Genomic DNA, 22,615 nt, shown 5'->3' with positions numbered 1-22,615 from the left:
TAGCTCAAGAAGAAAGCCTCAGTTAGCTGTTCATCAGTCTCAAATGCCTCCCCACCCCTCGCTGGTCTTCCTTTGTAACTTAAGGCAGGACTTGGGCTCGGACCATTGGCAAGAGCAGCAGATCATTGGAATTTTTATCTTTTCTCTTTTTGTTTTGTCTTTTTGTATCTGTTAATATGGTCATCTCCCATCATGGCAAGTAATACTAGTTTTTCATTTGTGAATAGTGTAACATGGTTTCTTTTTAAATAAATGTATGTTTTTAAATAAATGAAGCAATTTAATGAAAACAAAAATGGATAATAATAGAGGTCACACACAAACAGAGCAAAAATTACGAACGTGATATCCAGGACATTTCTGGTAAGTGACACGTGGGAGAGGCTGGGCTGGGGAATCTCAAAGTTTCAGGGAGTTCCTCTGTGAATCGCTTGACGAAACAGAGACACATTGGGTAATTGACAACTATTTCTTCTCTATTTCTCTATTTTCAAGTGTAATTCAGAGCTGTGTCTATCAGTATCGCTGGAAGTTGGACACATGCTTTGATTTTCTTAGATGCAAAAGGATATAACAAGGTTCAAAAACAAGTAGTAAGAATAGCAACCATCCTAATGTGTACTCTCCACAACTCACAAAAGCCTTTGCCCTACAAAGTAGCATTTGAATGAGTCAACACTTGAAAATTCAAGTTCCAATCCTTTCATTAAAGTGCTGTGTGACCCGAGGCCAGTTACTTAACCCCCCAGAGCCTTCATGCCCTCCACTTAGGCCCTGTGCCAGGGTTTTACATGAACCAATGGCCAGGTGACCAGACTGCAAATACCTTGCTGCAGACATGTGAGCCAGAATAAGCAGAGGACTCCAGCTTTAGGGAGGATTCCAGCATTAAATGGCATGGTATGCTAATAGCAAATGGTATGGGATAATTTGGGGCAAATTCATTCTCCCACTGTACTGCCTAATAGGATTCGGGCTTATGAAAGAGGCCTGAGGGTCAAGGATCGCTGGTGTTCTAGTAACTGCTGGGAGGCAGTTCTGTGCTCCCAAATCTTATTATCAGAGGAGGGCCTTGGGAAGCACAGGAGCTTATGAAGGCTTCATCACTGCCACTCCTGGAAAGGTTCTACAAGTGAATTATGGCAGCAGAAATGTCGTCAATCACCAGTTGCCTGTGGTCCCCTGTGCTCACACCCGCACCACACAGCAGTCGTGTGTTCATGTGAAAGTATGTCAATAAGTGTGGCATTTAGGATGGGCACTTCTGTGTGTCTATGTGGGCTAGAGGGTGGGAGCGTGTCAAATGCCTTAGTAGGTGTGTGTCTGTGATGTGTATGTTGCATGGGCTCGTTTTTGAAACATACTGGAAAATAGAATTTAGGATAGTGCACAAGAGTGAAAAGAACAGGTGACTGGCATCAATCCCATCTCTGTGTGATGCTGAGTAAAGGCTAGGCGGGGTCTAGGGCCCAAACTGTGAGTCATGGACAGCATCTGGGAGGACTTTCCAACCATGTGGGGTCCACAGTGCAGTGGAAAGCAACATGAGACAGGAAGAAGTCCCCAGACTGATCCTGAACCACTTCGTGTGCGTGTGCACGTGCGCGCGCGCGCACACACACACATGGAAAGGGGAAGGCAATGCACTGAGTGTCTGCTGTGTTCCAAGAACTTTCCTAGGTATTTTCACCTGTGCTATCTCCGTTATTCCTTGTGCAAAATACATTTGATAGATGAGGCAACTAAAATTCAGAGAGGCGAGGTAACTTTCCCAAGGTGACACAGCTAATGAGTGGCTCAGATGGGATTCCAAATTACGTCTTCTTTTCATGCTTTTGCACTCTTCTAAATGATATTTCCCAGTATGTTTCAAAAACCAGAACATGCAATATACACATCACAGGCATCCATCCACAAAGGCATTTGACCTTTGTTCACATCCTATACCCCATGTATACAATACACCCCACATATGCACACAAAAGTGCCCATACTAAATGTCCTACTTATTGACATACTTTCACATGAACATGGGCATTCACATTTTTGCATGTACAAATCTATGTAGCATGATCCACTAAGCATGCACAAACACAACCATGTACACCCTAATCCCCACACATGCATCCATTTGTATGCATAACATTCCTATACAACACATCTAGACACCTACCCATACCACACACTCACCTGCATTCATAGTCACACACAAAGAAACAGGAGAAGACCCTCATCCTGTCCATCAAAATAAGCTCTTCAGGGTACAAGTAAGGGATCTTCAGATCATTAGACAAGAAAGTCTAAATAATCCTAGAATACCTTCTGAATCTTCAGAGGAATACCAGATTGCTTTCAATATTTTTCATTACTGTGTATAATAGTCTAATTATTTTCAAATTGTTAATCCATATATAAATATTTATGAACACTTTGTGCTAGCCAGGACATTTGATTAATTAAAGTAGCATATTACTCATTCATTCATTCACTGTGCAGTTACTGAGCACCAATTAAGTTTGAGACACCATGATAGACACAGCGGGGGATTAACAAACAAAAGACAAATAAAACCTCCATGATTCCTGCTCTTAAAACATAAACACAGATAACTATATCAGGACCTGGTGAATGAGTGATTTAGCAGGGGGCAAGGAGACGAGATGGCTCGAGACTTCTCAACCCAGAGAATGGAGATATATCGGTGTCATTGGAGCAAACTGGTGTCCGGAGGAACAAGTTTGGGAAGAAAGCAGTGAGGTTCAGTTTGAGGTATGAACTTATGGCAAAGGCAGGATGTTGAGATGGACATGTCCCTGCAGGTGTTTGTGAATGAAGAAAGGTTTTAAGGGAGATTCCTGGTGGAGATGTTGACTTGAGAATCATCCTCTAAGGAGATCAAAAAGAAGCTGAGAGGAAGAAAGGGAGGGGCTAGGGACAAATCCTTGGGGAACCCCATGTCCTACTTGCCTGGACAACAGCTTCCATCTAACACAAATACACACACACACACACACACATTTTCTCCACGAACCCCCAAGGACCCCACAGGGCTGCACACAGCTCCAGCTATCTCCTGGGTGTAAGTTTAGGACTGGAAAGGTCACTTGCCCAGAGCAATCCAAGAGAGTCGTGTCAAACCCTTGAGCCTCCAACCTTGACTCAGGTTGACATCTGTACACTTTCACCCTTGAGAGTTTGGCAAGGCAAGGGTCACTGCTCCTGGACATTAGTCATTCATACTACGGTGTGAAGTATCCCCAGCAGTTTGATTTCAAATCATCCAACCCTCAATACAATGAGGTGGACCTGCTGATTTATCCTGGGACCTGCGTTGGTCCCTTCCACTTGCTGGGTTTAAATTTCCCAGCTGAGCTTTTTCTGAAGTGTGTGTTTCAAGAGGCAGTAGTCCCATGAGGATAAGCATATATGCATGTCAAAGGTTCTGAGGAGACCTGAGGTAAATGCCTGATCAAATTTGTGTTCCAGATTCCATTTGACTTCGGCAACTTTTTTTCTATATTTAATTTTTTATAGAGACATGGTCTAGCTATGTTGCCCAGGCTGGTCTTGAACTCCTGGGCTCAAGTGATCCCCCACCTCATCCTCCCAAAATGCTGTTATTATAGGCATGAGCCACTGCATGAAGCCATAACTTTTTTTTTAATTAGTGACTGTGATTCTGAAAAGAAACCTTGAGGAGAAGCTGAGTGATTTGATCTCTTGGGTCCTTTCAGGTCATGATGTTCCGTGGACATATAAGAGTGCAGGGACCCAAAAAATAAAACAAGGTCCACCAGAGGTTGACCCTTTCATCTTCTCTCCCAGAGTCCTGCAGCCACGTGTGACCCTCAGAATCCCAGAGATGAAGCTTCAAAGAGTCAGTGGCTTCTAGCATCAGTCCAACCCCTGACTGCCTGCCAGGATCCCAGGCTAGTGGATATTCAGGCTGGGTGAACAACTTAGCCTGGCCCTAACCACATTAAGGACCCATAGTACCATTTCAGGCTAAGAGCACTCTAGTGGTGCTGCAGATGTTGAACGGGTCTGGGATCTGATCAGGCATGGAAAGGGGCCATGACTAACCTTTGCTTTCCTCTCTCCCTCCACAGCATTGTGGCTTCCAAGGAGGCTGAAGCTGCCCGCTCTGCACCCAAGCCTATGTCACCCTCAGATTTCCTGGATAAGCTAATGGGGAGAACCTCTGGATATGATGCCAGGATCCGGCCCAATTTTAAAGGTAGGAAAAACTTTCCTTCCACATCCACCAGGAAATGGGCTCCCAGATTCTGGAAGTGAGCACTGTGGTATTGTGTGCAGATGATCAACCCATGGTATGAACGCCATGACTCTTTCCTGCACCCGAGGGGGGCATTGATCATCAATGCAGTTTTCTCTTCTCCAAATCCATACAACCTTCGGAGGATCCAACCTAACAGTACCTCTGATTGCCAGGAGTCCAGAGTGAATTAGAACCCACTTGCTCCCTCTGGTATAACGGGCAGAAGGATAAAGGTAGAATGTGGAGGAATGTGTTCAAGCTCTGGCTCGGGAACAACTTATTCTCTGTGCTTGGGTGAGCCTCTCCCTTTCTCTGAGCCTCAGTTTCCTCATCTTTACAGGGGTGGGCTTGGCTATATCTGCAGCTTTTAAACATATGCTTCCTGGAGCCTTGGGGCTTCCCCCAGGAGCCCCAAAGGAGACCCAGAGGGCAACACAAGCAAGCCCACCCTGCCTCCCCACAAGCAGTCATACTTTTACATTATTTTAGGCAAGGGGCTTCCAACTGGTATTCACTGGCTGAAATTTCCACAGACTAACAGATAATTTTGAGGGTTTCTAGAGCCACCATTTCAAATGCCACCAGGATTAGGAAGCTAACTTAAATGAAAGGAGCAAACCAAGAGTAAGACAACACAGAGTGGTGGAGACTATGGAAAAATAGAGGCACAAACAAAAAACAACAGCTGCTAGTGAGGAAGCAGAGAAAAGGGAATGCTTCCTTGCAGTTGGTGGGAATGCAAACGAGTTCAATCTCTGTTGAAAACAGTGTGGTGAATCCTAAAAGAACTAGAAATTGACCTTCCATACGACCCAGCAAAATTCTTTCTGAGAATATACCCAGAGGAATTTAAATCACTCTATAAAAAGACTCCTGGCCGGGCTCAGTAACTCAACCTGGAATACCAGTACTTTGGGAAGCCAAGGTGAGTGGATTGCCTGAGCCCTCAGGTTCAAGACCAGTCTGGCAACTTGGAGAGATCTCATCTCTATAGTAAATCAAAAATTAGCCAGGCATGGTAGCATGCACCTGTAGTTCCGGCTACTTGGAAGGCTGAGGTGGAAGGATCGCCAGAGCCTAGCACGTTGACACTGGGGTGGCCATGAGCATGCCACTGCACTCCAGCCTGGGCAACAGAGTGACTCCAACTTAAAAAAAAAAAAAAAAAAAAAAGATTCCTGTGCATGCATGTTTATTGCAGCACTATTCACAATAGCAAAAACATGGAACCAACCATGCTGTCCATCGAAACTGGACTGGATTAAAAAAAAGTGGTACATATACACAACAAAATATTAAGCAGCCATAAATAAGAACAAAATTATGGACTTTGCAGCAAGTTGGATGGATTTAGAGTCTATCATACTCATGATCTAATCACAGAAACAAAGATCTGAGTACCACATGTTCTCACTCATAAGCAGACCCTGAATATTTATCATAATACTGTAAGAAAGGGATTGGCAGTAGCAGATCACTGCCTGGGCAGGGAGGTGGGGCACATAACATCAATAAGTGTACCTCAAACCAGGTGAAGTGGGGACCAAAGGGAGGCCCAAACTTTACCTGTACGATGACCACTTGTATACTTAAATCTGAATTGTATCCTACATCATTAAAAGAAAAAAAATTAAAAGAAAAAAAAGCGAAATAGAGGCACATCCTTCTCTAAAGGGGCAACCCCTCCTTAGCCCCAGCCTGCAGTGGCCCTACGTGCCCTGTGTTGCTACAGCAACAAGTATTCCAAGAAGAGCCAGAAACCAAAATCTATGGAAATTTCCTGATTCCTAAAACATGTTTGTGACCCAGATACACCCTGTGGGTCACCAACTTACAAACCCTAGTCAGATGATCTGAGAAGTTTCTTTGAGGATCCCTTTATGGGATCTTAATGTCTATTACAAGAAGAGACCGGTTTCCTTATTCCACAGATGTCTTAGAAGGTTCACCCACCTCAAGCTGCCAGCAGAATCCCTCAGGGGCTGTCCCGAGGTCCCCCTGGGAGCCTGAGCACTTGAAGCTTTCTCCCAGCACTCCTGCAAAAATGTGATTCCGAGAACCTGCCTCTAGCCTCCTAATCAAGTCTTGACTCCAGATGCCCTTCCTCACTGTTCCTTTTGGCTCAAGTCCAAGACCAAACAAGTCAAGTGACAGCTGACCACAGCTTCCTAATATCTGCTCGCGTTACTCCTGCTCAGAAGTCCCCTTCTCAGAATGTCTGCCCCACATGGCTCTGGAAACAAGAAACCATCTGGGAGATGCACTGGAGCCTGCATCTACCTCGAGGCTCACTTCACCACCCCTCGCCTTTCTCCTGGGTCATATCTTCCAGCATCAGTAGCGTAACCTTGGATCTCCCAGGATGGGTCAGTCAGGACCAAGGTTACTGTCCCAGCACACTCGGCCCATGCCTTTCACCAGCATCACCATCTCAAAGCCCCAAACGGGCCAGGCAACCGTGGTATATGAATAAAGAAGGACAAGGACAAGAAGACAAACCCAGAAAGCACAGGGTTTGTCTAAAGGCAGCCACTTCTTAGTGCCTTCCCATGGCCGTCAGGTAGGAATGCAGGCCCTGGACAGCCAGGGCCTCCAAGATAAGACGTAAGTCTGAAGTTTTATGTGAAGTTCCCCAAATTGACAGCTAGAGCACCTTTTTTAAAAACACCATTGGTCCAATCAAACACATCCACGAATTGTTCATGGCCCTGAGCCACCTGGTTGCATACTCTGCCCCAGCAGCGTTTAGGAATGCCAGTCCACCACGCCCCCTGGTGGGCTCTCTCCAAACTCCATCCTGAGTAAGGATGCCGCTGACTTGCTCTCCTGAGAGAAAGACCCATTCATTTGTTGAATGTAGATACGCATCCAGGGCTCATGTGTTAGTTATCCTCTATGCATACCACTCTACTGGCACAGAGAAAGCCTTCAATAAGCTTTTTTTTTTTTTAAGAGAAAGAGTCTTGCTCTGCCGCCCAGGCTGGAGTGCAGTGGTGCAAACATAGCTCACTGCAGCCTCAAACTCCAGGGCTCAAACGATCCGCCTACCTCAACCTCCTGAGTAGCCGGGGTTATCGGCATGCACCACTGCCCCTGGCTGATTTTTCTTTTTTATTTTTATGGAGACAGCGTCTTGCTATGTTGCCTAAGTCGTTTCTCAATAAATCTTTCGTACGTGAATGAGTAAACACATGAACCAGCAAATATGCTAGGATTTAGAGCGGTTAAGGAACTGCCCCAAGTCATGCTGTCAAGTCATACTGTCAAGTACTTTAACCCAACTACTTTAACTCAGTTATTTGCTGGGGATTTATTTATTTGTTCACCACCCCTCATTTATTTATTCATTTATTTAATTATTTAACAGTGGACACCTTTTAAAAACAGTATTTCACCATGACTCCTGAATTAAGACCCTTTCCTGTCCCACTCTGAGAACCTTATTCAGAACACTTGGGCCCCAAAGCTACAGAATTAAATAATTTCCAAGGCCTCTCCCAACCCTGCACCGGCTTGAACTCCTTCACGCCCCCAAGCGCAGCTTCTTAGAATCCAGCCTCAGAAGGTTTCTCTACCCTTGCTTGTGGTGAAGGTTGAACTTGCCAAGAGGGGCCCTCCTGCCCCTGAAAGGCTTGCTGTCTTTCACAATTCCTCCCAGGCACAAATAAGACTCCTAAAAACCCCACACAAGCCACAGAGCTTCTGAAAAGGCCATGTGACTCAGGCCGCTGTGATTCCAACGTAATCAGAGGAGGTATGCATGGCTTGAGGAATCCACAGAGTAATCAGTCACTCAGCAGTTGCCTTAAGCACCAAAAAATGTTCCCTGCTCCGGACTCTTCCAGAAACAGGGGTAACGGCACCCTCAGGCACAGTCTGCAGAGGAAAATGGCAATGCAAATAGTATTATGGAAGCAAGAACCCCAAAACTGGATGCCAGTCTTTGCTTCCCTGATATGTGTGGCCCTGAATCACTTACTGTGTCTGGGCCTCTGTTTCTGCATCTGTAAAATGATCTGGTAGAACTAGGCTGTTCCAGCTCTGATATTCGGTGACTTCTCTAAGACTATGTATTATAACTGTTCCTAGGATCAGGGGCATCACCAAAGGCAAACACATCCACAAAAGCAAAATTAAACTTTAATATTTAATGAAATATATACATTATCTTGCTGCTAAAGGCAGCTGGATTATCATTTTCTTCAGGATAATTTAATTTCAGATTTATTTCAATGAACAGCACCTCCCCATAGAGTTCTTTTGGCTGGCTCCCTCTCACATACATAAATCAGAAACTAATTTATATGGAGTCACAGTGCCAGGCATTTGCAGGGCCTGGGTGGGAACTCTGCATACGTCATTTCACGGCATAAGCAGTAACTCTTTGGGGCATCTTAATGCTCTGAGGCCAAAAGAAAAGAATTAAAATGGTTGGGTTTTTCTAATTGAGGGAGAAAAAAGCCTGACCATTCAGGTTTTTTCCATCTGACTTTTGTTTAGGTGGATGTGACAAGGAGACAGATTTATACTCAGCATAAGGAGGAAAAAAAATTGGTTTTTTTGTTTGTTTGTTGTTTGTTTGTTTGTTTTAGAGACAGTGTCTTACTCTGTGGTCCAGGCTGGAGTGCAGTGACATGATCACAACTCACTGCAGCCTCTAACTTCTGCCTCAAGGGATCCTCTTGCCTCATCCTCCCTAGTAGCTGAGACTACAGGTGGGAACCACTGTGCTTGGCTATTTTTTAAAATTTTTTTATAGTAGTGGGGGCTTCCTATGTTGCCCCAGCTGGTCTTGAACTCCTGGCCTCAAGCAATCCTCCCACCTCAGCCTCCCAAAGTGCCAGGAATATAAATGCGAGCCACTCTGTCCAGCCCAGAAAAAGGTTTTCTAGCAAACAGAGCTATCCAACTATGGAAAGAGCTGCCCAAGACGAAATGAGTTGCCCGCTGCTGGAGGTGTTCGGGACTCAGCCTTAAGTGGGTAGCTGGTCAATGTCAGTGGTCTCCAAACACAGCCAGGCAAGAGAATTACCAGGTAGTTCATTCAGTAGACTCTGGGCTAATCTCCAGAGATGTGATTCACAGAGAGTAGGGCTGGGCTGGGGAGCCAGTAACTTACCAATTTCCCAGGTGATTCTACTGCAGACAGCCATGACCACATGTCAGTTTAGAAGCAACCGATCAGATGACCTTTTAGAAACCTCCCAGCCCTGAAATCCTGGAATCCTGAAATGCAAATGCTAGCTTTCATGAAGGAATTCCAAACCACTGAAGCTGAGAGTGACTGCCTGGTTCAAGAGCTACTCTCCCTCCAGATTGATGGGGAAATTGAGACCCAGGAAAGTGCATTCCTGAGGTCAAATAGCCAGTGAGCACGGGTGTCATGTCTAAAACCCAGAGCTCCTGACACTCTCTTGGAAAAGGCCATAGATTCTCACTCCCAAGACTGGGTCCCCTCCTGTGTACCAAGATTTCTGAAAAGGAAGAAATCTTAACTGAGTTTGATTGAAGTGCTTAGGCTACTTTTTCAAGAGGTCAGAATAGAGGGGATACCAGAGGACAAATGGCCATCTATTTTCTTCTTTCCACAATTGGAAAACTTCAGTTCAAATACTGACTTCATCAGCTTTTCTTTTTTTAAATTGGAGTCTCACTCTGTCATCCAGGTTGGAGTGCAGTGGCACACTCATGGCCACCCCAGTGTCGACCTGCTGGGCTCCGGTGATCCCTCTGCCTCAGCCTTCCAAGTAGCCAGAACTATAGGCATGTGCCACCACACACAGATAATTTTTTATTTATTCTAGAGACAAGGTCTCACCAAGTTGCTCGTGTAGTCCCCATGGGCTCAGGCAATCCTCTTGCCTCGGCCTCCCAAAGTGCTAGGATTACAGGCTGAGCCACCGAGCCCAGCCAACTCCACTACCTTTTAACTAAATAAGCCTGGGTGAGTTACTAAAACCCTCAATGCTAAATTTTGAAGTGGGGACAATAATTCTTCCCTGCCTACCTCTCAGTACCTCACAGTGTTTATCAAGAATGTGGACCCGAAAAAATTCACAATTTGCAAATGGCAATCTTCACATGAAGGCTCATGACCTTTTATCCAAGTCCTATCTACCTTCAAGGTCATCTCAAGGTCATTGCCTTTATGAAGCCTCTGCTATCTCATGCTCCAGGCCTTCTCAAACCCAGATTCCTACAGCTTTTATCACTCTTGCCCATGGTCTCACCTTCCTCTCAGGCTACTTTATGCCAGCCTTCCCGTCAGCTCAGACGAGATACCTAGTGTTTAAAATTCTGGATTCTGGCACTATCTATATAAACTTGAGCATGGTTCATCCTGCCTCTGAATCCCATTCTGCAGTAAAACCATTAAGATGGTCACCTCTAGAGTTCGACAAATCTGAACTCAAACTCTGGCTCAACCATCATGGGTGCCAGCTGTGCAACCAGGGGCATATAACCTCTTTGGGTCTTGGTTTTTTCATCTGTAAAATGAAAGTAATAACCACACCTTGTAAAGGAACTGTGGAGAAAATGGAATGAGACAGTGTTGATAATACTCTCAGCACAGCAGCAGAGCCCATAACGCCTAGTAAATTGTACCTGCTATCGTTAATAGAATAAATTGAAGAGCTTGAACTTCAGCTAGACAGGGTTCCCTCTAGCAATGAGATTCCAAAACAGTGAGTAACCCTCCACTTCTTTCCTATCCTTTGTTGTAGGATTCAAGACACTTGCCTGGAAAGTAGCAAACAATGACTCGTGGGCTTCCGTTGGGTTCCCTCTGGATTCCTCAGCTGGTCATTCCCATCAGCACCTTCCGAGCAGTCATTCTTGGTTCACAAGTTCAAGGCAAAGAACTTGCTGTTCCTTGTGATTCCCAAGATGGCTTCCGCATGCTGTAGCCGAAAATACATTTCAGCCACAAATTTGAAGGCAGCCGATGGGGTTTGGGGAAAGGATTTCAACCATATGGCAGGATGATGAATCATCCTGTGTTAATGAAAGTACATCTCAACTCAGCCTCTGGTGTTCTGTACCTGGTGCTCACTTGGGGACCAGGAAATCTGGTGTAGAGATGTTCAACGGTGGCTGGAAGTCTCAGGTGTCTGGGGGTGGGGAGGGGAACAAGCAAGTGAGTCCTCCACCATGGGGGACTCATCGCTGAAGTCGGTGTTCCAGGAATGCATCCTGTCCTGTGGGGCTCTCTAAGAGGAATCTCTCTTGATTGGCAGGTCCTCCCGTGAATGTGAGCTGCAACATCTTCATCAACAGCTTTGGTTCCATTGCCGAGACAACCATGGTGAGTAAGTCAAAACACAAGCTGTTATCTCCTGCTGGGGACAGCTCTCTCCCTGAAATATGCATCCTCTGCATTGGTCTTCCCCAAGGAGGTGAGGAATTGGCTGGTTTTTTTCCAGGTCTCCAATGTTATACCATGAGGCTTGATTTTTTTTTTTGCTATCCCCCCGGTGTTTTGGATAAAGACATAACATCTGAAAATGGTCAAAGAATTAGCAGGGCTAGCATGTGCCAAATATCCAGGGTAACAAAATTAGGCCTGGTGTGGGGACTCGTGCCGACACTCCCAGCACTCTGAGAGGTTGAGGCAGAAGGATCACTTGAAGCCAGGAGTTCAGGACCATCCTGAGCAGCATAGTGACACCCCGTCTCTACAAAATTTGAAATTTGCAAAAAAAAAGTAGCTGAATGTACTGGCACAAGCCTGTAATCCTAGTTAATTGGGAGGCTGAGGCAGAAGGATCACTTGAGCCCAGGAGGTTGAAGCTGTCACCCACCACTGCACTCCAGTCTGGGTAATAGAGCAAGACCCTGTTTAAAATGTGTGTGTGTGTGTGTGTGTGTGTGTGTGTATTTTTAAAATATTTTTACATGTTTTTTCTATATATAAATAGAACATAAAGACCTGTTTGTAAGTTTAAAATTCAACCACAGAATGGCAAAAGACTGCTGGTTAGAGAAGCTGAAATGGGTGTATTGGTTTATTTGTACTATTTGCTCTACTTTGAATGTACTTTAAACTTCCATAGTAAAAAAAGTTTCAATACATCAATTACACTAGAAAAAAATGACTAGAAGAAAAAATACCAAAATGTTAATTGTGATGATTTCTGGATTACAACTTATGGATAATTTTTATTTTCTTCTTTCAGTATTTCTATATTGTTCAAATTTCTGCAAGGAGTGAATATTACATTAGTAATTATAAATCAATGCAAAAATACTTGAAATTCTTTTCTCAGCCTTTTTTATTTGTTCAACTACAACAAAATCAATAGTACCCATGTGAAAGGAGTGATCTAGCTTGTGAAAAAATAATCAGGGCAGCTTAAAGTCAGCTCTTTTGAGCAGAATGAGAAGAGTCAGTCAGTCACCAAGTCCTATGCAAAATCCTCTTAAGTTCCCATCTCAGGTCATCCACCTGCCCCTCATCTAGCTCAGACCTGCATTGCAGCTGGCTCAAATACTGCAGAGGGTTCTTGGCTTCCATCTGGCCTCCTCCAACTCATTTTTTCTCACAGTCTTTCCAAAACACAAATCTAACCATGCCACTCCCCGCTTTAAACCTTCCCCAAGATTCCCATCACCTTCAACATTACATCCCAATTCCCTTGCAAAGCTTAGTTGGCCCCCTGTGGTCTACCTGCTTTGCCCATTCCTCTCTTGCTGCTGCTCCAGCTGTACCAACTGTGTAGGGCTCTCCACACAGGTGGGCTCTCACTCCCTGGTTTACAGATGCTTCCAGGTCTCTGCCCAGCCTCCTATCTCCTTCAAGACTTGACTTAGACATTATCCTCACTGAATCAATGCAGAAACAGAAAATCAAATACCTCATGTTCTCACCTGCAAGTGGGAGCTGAGCACTGGTTACACACGGACATAAAGATAGAACAACATACCCTGAGGCTCCTAAAAGGTGGAGGGAGGGGTGAGAACAAGGGTTTAAAAACTACTATTGGGTACCATGCTCACCACCTGAGTGACAGGTTCAGTAGAAGCCCAAAAATCTTATCATCATGAAATATACCCATGTAACAAATCTGCACATATACCGCTTGAAGTTTATATATATAATGTTTTTTAAAAATGCTTTAAGACTCAGGGGAGATTAAGAAGGCTGACTAGAGATAGCTAGAGTGAGTTTCTCCTACAGAGTAAGCCAAGATAGTCTCCTTAGCACTCACAGAGCAGTGGGACTGGCAGCACACCCTACAACTCATCAAAAAAGTGATATTAGCCACATACTGCAAAGAAGAGAAAAATGAGTCAACTTGGGGTTGGAATCGACCAGACTCTTGGCTGGATCATGACACAGACCACCGGCAGACTCCAAACATGGCGAAGGAGAAGGCAGGTGAGGGAATTCAGGAATTCTGTGCTCCTGCCATGGAGTGGGAGGGCCCCTGTAACCTTGCAGAACTCCAGTCCACAGGAAATCGCCTCACCAACAACCATGCTCTGCCAAAACCAATGTGGAATGGTGCTGGAAGAAAGGCACTGAGCAGCTCCAGCCAACATAGCCCAGGAACTCGGCCCTTGCTGTCAGCCACTTTCTAGTTCACCAGGAAGAGAGTGGGCCCTAAGGGCAAACTCCGAGGTGGAAGACATTTCCAGGCTGGAGAAGGCAACCTTGAGAACACCTGAGGCCCTGAAATCAGCTGCACTTTGACATTTGGAAGGCAGACTGTGTTTTGTGTTTTGTACCCATATGAAAGGAGTGATCTAGCTTGTGAAAAAATAATCAGGGCAGTTTAAAGTCACCTCTTTAGAGCAGAGTGAGAAGAGTAGCTCTTGAGCAGAGGATAAGGCAAGGGAATTGGGTGGGACTTGTTGCCATAGCAACCTCTCATTCCCAGGATACACTTTTTTGTGTGTCTCAGCACAACAGCATTACCCCGGTAATCCCTCTCAATCCCCACTCGGTTAGCCAAGAGTACACACAAGTGGGGAGCTTGAGCTCTTTTACCCCACACCTCCCTCAAAGGCTCAAAACAGACAGAGAATTTGGGTAATCCCCACAACCCCACCCACTGCCTAGGTTGGCAAGGCCTTTCCTTGGAGCAGCACAAGCCAGGCAGAAAGCCCACATTCACCATCACAGCTGGCTCTCTCCCACGAGTGCCACCTCCTGGCCAGAGGTCAACAGCACAGTCCATCATATCTGGTATAATACCTCAGTTTTGGGGAAGGTTTGATCCCAGACCACTATCCAAACCACCCCAGCCACTCAGGACACCTTGAGCCTGTGCAGGTACCCAGCACAGGACTGCCACAGCTGGCAATTGAGAAACTCACCACACCAAGGCTGTATATTACCAAGGGAACCCTACAGTGCCTATGTCAGCCCCCTGCCAACCTCAAATAAAAAGAAATAGTCTACCCAAATGAGAAGGAACCAGAAAAATAATTCTGACAATATGAAAAAACAGAGTTTTTCAACACCCCCAAAAGACCACAACAATCCTTCAGCAATGGACCGTAACTAAAATGAAATCTTTAAAATTCCAGAGATAGAATTCAAATGGGAGATTATAGAATTGCTCAATGAGATTCAGGAGAAAGTTGAAAGACAACATAAAGAAATTTTAAAAACTATTCAGGGCATGAATGAAAAAAATTCTTCAAGGAAATAAATACCTTTTAAAAATGCTGAAATTCTAGAAATGAACTAATCATTTAGAGAAGTACAAAATGCAGTAGAAAGTTTTAACAGTAGACTAGAACAAGTGGAAGAAAGGACCTCAGAACTTGAAGACAAGGCTTACAACTTAACCCAATCAGGCAACAATAAAGAAAAAAAATCAAGAAAATGGAACAAATGTTCCAAGAAATTTGGAATTATGTAAAACATCCAAACCTAAAAATCACAGGTATTCCTGAGAAAGAAGAGAAAACAACAGGTTTGGAAAACCTATTTGAGGGAATAATGGAGAAAATCTTCCCTGGCCTTACCAGAAATTTAAACATCCAGAAACAAGAAGTTCAAAGAACCCCTGGAAGATTTATTGCAAAAAGGTCATTCCCAAGGCACATAATCATCAGTTTATGTAAAGTTAATGTAAAGGAAAGAATTTTAAGAGTAGTGAGACAAGGTCACCAAATACTTTACAAAGGTAAACCTATCAGACTAACAGTAACAACTGTTTAAAAAAGACAGCCGGGCTCGGTGGCTCAGCCTATAATCCTGTGCTTTGGGAGGCCGAGGTGAGTGAGTTGCCTGAGCCCGCGGGTTCGAGACCCACCTGGACAACTGGGCGAGACCTCATCTCTACAATAAATCAAAAAAATTAGACGGGCGTGGTAGCACACACCTGTAGTTCCAGTTACTTGGAAGGCTGAGGCGGAAGGATTGCTGGAGCCCAGCAGGTTGAGGCTGCGGTGGCCAGGAGCATGCCACTGCACTCCACTCTGGGCAACAGAGTGAGACTCCAACTCAAAAAAAAAAAAAAAAAAAAACAAAGATGGATATTGTATAACAATAAAGGTATCAGTTCTTCCAGAAGACATAACAATTTTAAATATATATGGACCTAACATCAGAGTCCCCAGCTTTATAAAACAAATTCTACTAGCTCGAGAGAGAGAGTGAGACAGAGCGAGAAAGAGAGAGAGAGACTACAATACAATAATAATGGGGGACTTCAACACTCCACTAAGAGCAATAGATAAATCATCAAGGTAGAAAGTCAACAAGGAAACACTGAAGTTAAACTGGATTCTAGAGCAAATGGAACTAACAGATATCTATAAAACATTCCACCCAAAACTACAGAATATATATTTTGCTCATCAGCACATGGAATATTCTCTAAGATAGACCATATGATAGGCTACTAATCAAGTCTCAATAAATTAAAAAATAGAAATCATATCACTTCCTGTACTACAATGGATAAAGCTAGAAGTTAACTCCAAGAAGAACTTGTGAAACCAAACAAAAACATGAAAGTTAAACAATCTGGCTCAACAATGAAATCAAAATGGAAACTTTGAAAATCCTCTAAATGAATGACAATAATGAAACAAGCTATCAAAACCTCTGGTACTCAGCCAAAGGTGTGCTCAGAGTAAGATTTATAGTACTTAAGACCTACATTAATAAGTCTAAAATATGGTGTATTGACAACCTAATGTCACATCTCAAGGAAGTAGAAAAGCATGAACAAACCAAACCCAAAGCTGGCAGAAGAAAAGAAATAACAAAGATCTGAACAGAACTAAATAAAATTGAAATTAAAAAATAATACAAAGTATCAATGAAACAAAATTTGGTTCTTTGAGAAGATAAACAAAATTGATAGACCACTAGCTAGATTAATTAAGAAATGAAGAGAGAAGATTCAAATTAGCTAATCAGAAATGAAAATGGAGATATTACAACTAATAAATTGGAAATACAAAAGATTATTCAAGATTATTATGAGCACCTCTATATAAACAGACTAGACAATCTAGAGGAAATGGATAAATTCTTGGACACATACAACTCCTCTACCTCAAATCAGGAAGAAATAGCAACCCTGAACAGACCAATGATGAGTAGAGAGATTGAAACAGTAATTAAAAGTCTCCCAGCAAAAAAATTCCAGGATCTGACAGACTCAAAGCCAAGTTCTACCAGACTTTCAAAGAACTTGTGCCAATTTTACTGAAGATATTCCATAAGATTGAATAGGAGGGAATTCTCTGTAACTTATTCTATGGAGCCAGTATCACCCTGACACCAAAGTCAGGAAAAGATACAATAACAAAAGAAAACTACAGACCAGTATCCCTTATGAATATGGAAACAAAAATCTCAACAAAATATTAACAAACTGAATTTAACATCTCATTAAAGAAAAAAATCCACCACAATCAAATGGGTTTTATCCCAGGGATGCAAGGATGGTTCAATATATGCAAGTTAATAAATGTGATCCATCACATTAACAGAATTAAAAACAAAAGACACATGGTCATTTCAATTATTGCAGAAAAAGCATTTGATAAAAGCCAGAATCCCTTCATGATAAAGCCCTCAGCAAAATAGGCATAGATGAAAAATTCCTCAAAATAATAAAAGTCATATATGATAAAACCAGAGATAATGTCATCCTAAATGGAGAAAAGTTGAACACATTCCTTCTCAGAACTGGAACAAGGCAAGGATTCCCACTTTCACTACTCCTATTCAACACTGTACTCAGAGTTCTAACCAGAGCAATCAGGCAAGAGAAAGAAATAAAGGGTATCCAAATTGGGAAAGAAGAAATAGAGCTATCTCTGTATGCCAATGATATGATCTTATAACTAGAAAATCCAAAAGACTCCTGGACTTGATAAATGAATTCAGTAAAGTTTCAGGAAACAAAATCAACACATGCAAATCAGTAGCACTGCTATGCACTATTAGTGACCAAGATGAGAATCAAATCAAGAACTCAATTACATTCACAACAGCAGCCAAAAAGCTAAAATGCCTAGGAATATATTTAACTAAGGAGGTGAAAGATCTCTACAAGGAGATCTACAAAACACTGATGAAAGAAATTGTAGAGGACACAAACAAAGGGAGAAACATCCCATGCTTATGAATTAGAACAATCAACATTGTGTAAAATGACCATATTACCCAAAGTAATGTATAGATTCAATGCAATCCCTGTAAAACTGCCAACATCATCTTTCAGAGATTTAGAAAAAATGAGCCCAAAAAAAGCCGAATAGTCAAAACAATCCTAAGCAAAAACTGATCTTTGACAAAGCAGACAAAACATACTGGGGAAAGGACACCCTACTGAACAAATGGTGCTGGAAAAATTGGATAGCTTCATGCAGAAAAATGGAACTTGATTCCTGTCTCTCAACATATACAAAGGTTAACTCAAGATGGATTAAAGACTTAGGTGTCAGACCTGAAACCATAAAAATCCTAGAAGAAAACCTAAGAAAAACTCTTCTGGACATTAGTCTAGGCAAAGAATTTATGGCTAAAATCCCAAAAGCAAATGCAACAAAAATAAATTAGTGGGACTTAATTAAACTAACAAGCTTCCACACAGCAAAAGAAATAGTCAACAGAGTAAACAGGCAAGATACAGAAAGGAAGAAGATATTCACAAACTATACATCTGACAAAGAACTAATATCCAGAATCTACAAAGAACTCAAACCAACCAGGAAAAAAAAAAAAAAAGCAGATGAACCTATTAAAAAATGGGCAAATATTTGTATACCTAACCCTGAATTGTATCCCACATCTTTAAAAGAAAAAAATAAACAATTAATTAAAAAGAATGAAATAAAAGGTCTAACACAAAAAATAAAAATAAAAAGTGGGCAGATGAACAGACATCTCTCAAAAGAAGATATACAAATGGCCAACAAACATATCCAAAATGTTCAACACTAGTCATCATCACAGAAATGCAAATTAAAACCACTACAAGATACCACCTTACACCAGTAAGAATGGTCATTATTAAAAAACAAATAAAAAAACAGTAGATGGTGGTACAGATGTGGTAAAAAGGGAACACTTATACAATGTTGGTGGGAGTGTAAATTAGTACAGCCTCTTTGGAAATTAGTATGGAAATTTCTCAAAGAACTAAAAGTCAAGCCGGGCTCGGTGGCTCAGCCTGTAATCCCACACCTTGGGAGGCTGAGGTGAGTGGATTGCCTGAGCCCACGGGTTCGAGACCCACCGGTGCAACTTGGTGAAGACCTCATCTCTACAATAAACCAAAATAATAGCCAGGTGTGGCAGCGCGCGCCTGTAGTTCCAGCTACTTGGAAGGCTGAGGCGGAAGGATCGCCGGAGCCCAGCAGGTCGAGGCTGCGGTGGCCGGGAGCGGCCACTGCACTCCAGTCTGGGCAACAGAGTGAGACTCCAACTCAAAAAAAAAAAACAAAACTAAAAGTCGATCCACCACTTGATCCAGAAATGCCACTACTACGTATCTACCCAAAGGAACAGAAGTCATTATACTAAAAAGACACCTGCACTCGCATGTTCATAGCAGCTCAATTCACAATTGCAAAGACACAGAATCAACATAAATGCCCATCAACTGATCAGTGAATAATGAAAATATGGTATATATACACTGTGGAATACTATTCAGTCACAAAAAGAATGAAATAATGTCTTTTGCAGCAACTTGGATGGAATTGGAGAAGATCATCCTAAGTGAACTAACTCAGAAACAGAAAACCAAATACCACATGTTCTCACTTATAAATGGGAGATAAAACAAGAATCTGCAAAGGCATAGAGAATGTATAATGGAGACTGGAGACTCAGAAGTGGGGGAAGTGGCTGAACAAAAAAAATCACCTATTAGATACAATGTGCACAAGTTGGAGTGGTGGATATACTTAAAGCCCAGACTTCCTTGCTACTATTCAGTGTAATCAGTACATGCAAAAACTACATGTACCCCCTAAAGCTATTGAAATAAAATGTAAAACTAAAAAAAAAAAAAAAAAAGACTCAACTTAGGAATAAAATAGGCAGCTGTCCTGTTTTAACATCCTTGCACTTGTGTGTGAGTTTACATGTCTGCTTCACCCAAGGCCGGGAGGGGTCCTTTCTGTCTGTTCTCATAACACATTTTACAGTCTCCACAATGGCACTTGCCACTTGGAATTACCACTGTGTCAGTCTGCTTGTTTTTCCCTGCTGTCACTCTAATGTAAGATCGTTGCAGCTGGAATCTTGTCTCTTGTGGCAACCTCAGAGGCTGGCACAGCAATTCAGTAATAGGTGCGCAACAATTTTTTAAAATAAACGAACTAAATCAAATGTATTGTTTATCAATTAAAACCATTATTTGGACCTAAACATTTATGGAAATTAGATCTAAATTGTCAATCCCAAACTAGCCAAAATCACTGAGCTGTGTGGGTGAGGGGGCAAATGATCTAAAAGCTGTCCATTTGCGGAGAGGCCTGACTTTATATACATAGAGAGAGAGATTTAGAGGGGATACATGCAGTTTTGTTACATGGATATATGGGGTAGTGGTGAACTCTAGGCTTTTAGTGTAGCTGTCATCAAAATAGTGTACATTGTACCCAATAAGTCATTTGGCAACCTCACCCACCTCCCACCTTTTGGAGGCCCCGGTGTCTAATATTTCCCTCTGTATATCCATGTGTGCCCATTTTTCAGCTCCCACTTATAAGTGGAAATATGCAATATTGAATTTTCTGGTTCTGTGTTAATTCACTTAGGATAATAGCCTCCACTTCCATTCAGGTTACTGCAAAAGACATGATTTCCTTCTTTTTCGTGGCTGCATAGTATTCCATGGTGTTTATGTAAACATTTTCTTTATCCGCTTATCTGCTGATGGACACTTAGATTGGTTCTATGGCTTTGTTATTGTGAATAGTGCTACAATGAACATATGAGTGTGGGCGTCTCTTTGATATAATGATTAGAAGCCTGTCTTGATAGGGTCAAGAAGACCCTGCTCACACTCAAAGGACAACTAATGAAACTCCCTAAGGTAGCAGGTCTCTTATCTCCAAATGGAGTTGTTCCCATCTGTTAACAAGGGACAAACACGACTGCTTTTCACCGGGTTTCCAGGTCACAGAGCAGAGTTTTCTCCTCTTTGAATGAATGTCTTACAAGCACTCTTTTTTTTCTTCTTCTTCTTTTTTTGAGCTGGAGTCTCACTCTGTCACCCAGACTGGAGTTCAGTGGCATGCTCACAGCACCCCAGTGTCAACCTGCTGGGCTCCGGTGATCCTTCCTCCTCAGCCTTCCAAGTAGCCGGAACTATAGGCACGTGCGACCACACCCAGCTAATCTTTTATTTATTGTAGAGACAAGGTCTTGTCAAGTTGCCTGGGTGAGTCTTGAACCCGTGGGCTCAGGCAATCCACTCGCCTAGACCTCCCAAAGTGTTGGGATTACAGGCTGAGTCACCGATCCTGGCCCTACAAGCATTCTTAATGGGCCCCTCTCCGCTTTTCTTCTCCTCCTCCAAATCAAGAGCATGTTGACAGTTGTATTAACTGCAATCTTCACACAGCAAGGGTTGATATTTCCACTCGTTTCCACTCTTCTTCCTAAATGGCAAATGGCTGTCAAACTAAGTTAGAACCACTCGGTTACATGAAAGGCCTGGTTTGGTTATTTGGGGACCACTGCACATGTCTGCATTACACACACACACACACACACACACACACACACACACACACACACACACACTTGTTTCCCTATGATGATCAGAGGTCTATTTCCTTAATACAGATTCCTAAAAGAAGAAGGACATACTCTTATTTCTCATGGAGGTTAAAAACCCGGCTCTGGAGTCACATAGACTCAGCTCACTCACTATCTGTGAGGAGTTGTTTTGTTTTCTTCACTTCTTTAAGCCACAGTTTCCACATCTGTAAAATCCCAATGGTGATTAACATACAGACCTAATTCAGTTATTAATAGGTGGTGTGAGCCGGGTTCAGTGGCTCAGCCTGTAATCCCAGCACTGTGGGAGGCTGAGGTGAGTGGATTACTTGAGCCCGCAGGTTCGAGACCCGCCTGGGCAACTTGGTGAGACCTCATCTCTACAATAAGTCAAAAATTAGCCAAGCGTGGTAGCGCGCACCTGTAGTTCCAGCTACTTGGAAGCCTGAGGCGGAAGGATCGCCAGAGCCCAGCAGGTCGAGGCTGCGGTGGCCGGGAGCGGCCACTGCACTCCAGTCTGAGTGACAGAGTGAGACTCCAACTCAAAAAAAAATAAGTGGTGTGTGCAGGAAAGCATAGATCACAGTCAATGCTTTGCAAATGTTCAACATTGTTGGTGATGGTGATGATGATGATGATAGTGGTGTGATGATGGTGGTGACGATGGTGGTGACGGTGGTGGTGTTAGTGGAGACTCTGTACACCGAAGCCCCAGCAGTCATTGATTTGCTATGTGATCTTGAGCAATCCCCTAGATGTCTCTGAGCCTTGGTTTCTCCCCTCCCCTTCCCCCTGCCTTTCCAGACTTCACTCTTGCTGCCTATTTCTTTCTACAGAGACATGGTAGCACAGTAATTAGACACGCTTTTTGATGTTCCCAGATAAGATCTGAAGCTCAGCTCTGTGACCTTGGGTAAGGTAACCAAAGTCTGATTGCTCATCTGTAAACTAGGGACACCAAGAACATCTTGCTCATGGCCTGCCATGGGGATTAAGAGATAAACATGGGGCATGCCGCCCACCATGCCTGTCGCAATTACAGCTTAGAATTTTCAACACACCTTCACATTCACTCTCTCGTGGGACTCCTTCACCAAATGCCTGGTCTTACAACTATTCTGTAA

The 22,615-nt window shown here is 43.1% G+C and overlaps 1 protein-coding gene across 3 annotated transcripts in view; it reads left to right on the top strand.

The window, feature by feature from the left end:
- Positions 1 to 22,615, top strand: part of GLRA1 (glycine receptor alpha 1) — a 114,258-nt gene that overhangs the window by 30,530 nt on the left and 61,113 nt on the right. For 2 of the 3 annotated variants that reach the window (XM_008049548.1, XM_008049547.1), the window contains exons 2-3: positions 4,110 to 4,237; positions 11,518 to 11,585. In XM_008049548.1, the coding sequence (XP_008047739.1) occupies positions 4,110 to 4,237; positions 11,518 to 11,585 (196 nt within the window). The remainder of the gene's footprint in view (positions 1 to 4,109; positions 4,238 to 11,517; positions 11,586 to 22,615) is intronic. The other variant, XM_021708307.1, reaches the window with a different exon arrangement.

The sequence above is a fragment of the Carlito syrichta genome, unplaced genomic scaffold, assembly GCF_000164805.1.
Source record: "Carlito syrichta isolate Samal-C Ts95f unplaced genomic scaffold, Tarsius_syrichta-2.0.1 Scaffold135732, whole genome shotgun sequence".
NCBI lineage: Eukaryota > Metazoa > Chordata > Mammalia > Primates > Tarsiidae > Carlito > Carlito syrichta.
The sequence above is the reverse complement of the archived record's forward strand: the minus strand, read 5'-3'. Positions and strand labels throughout refer to the sequence as shown.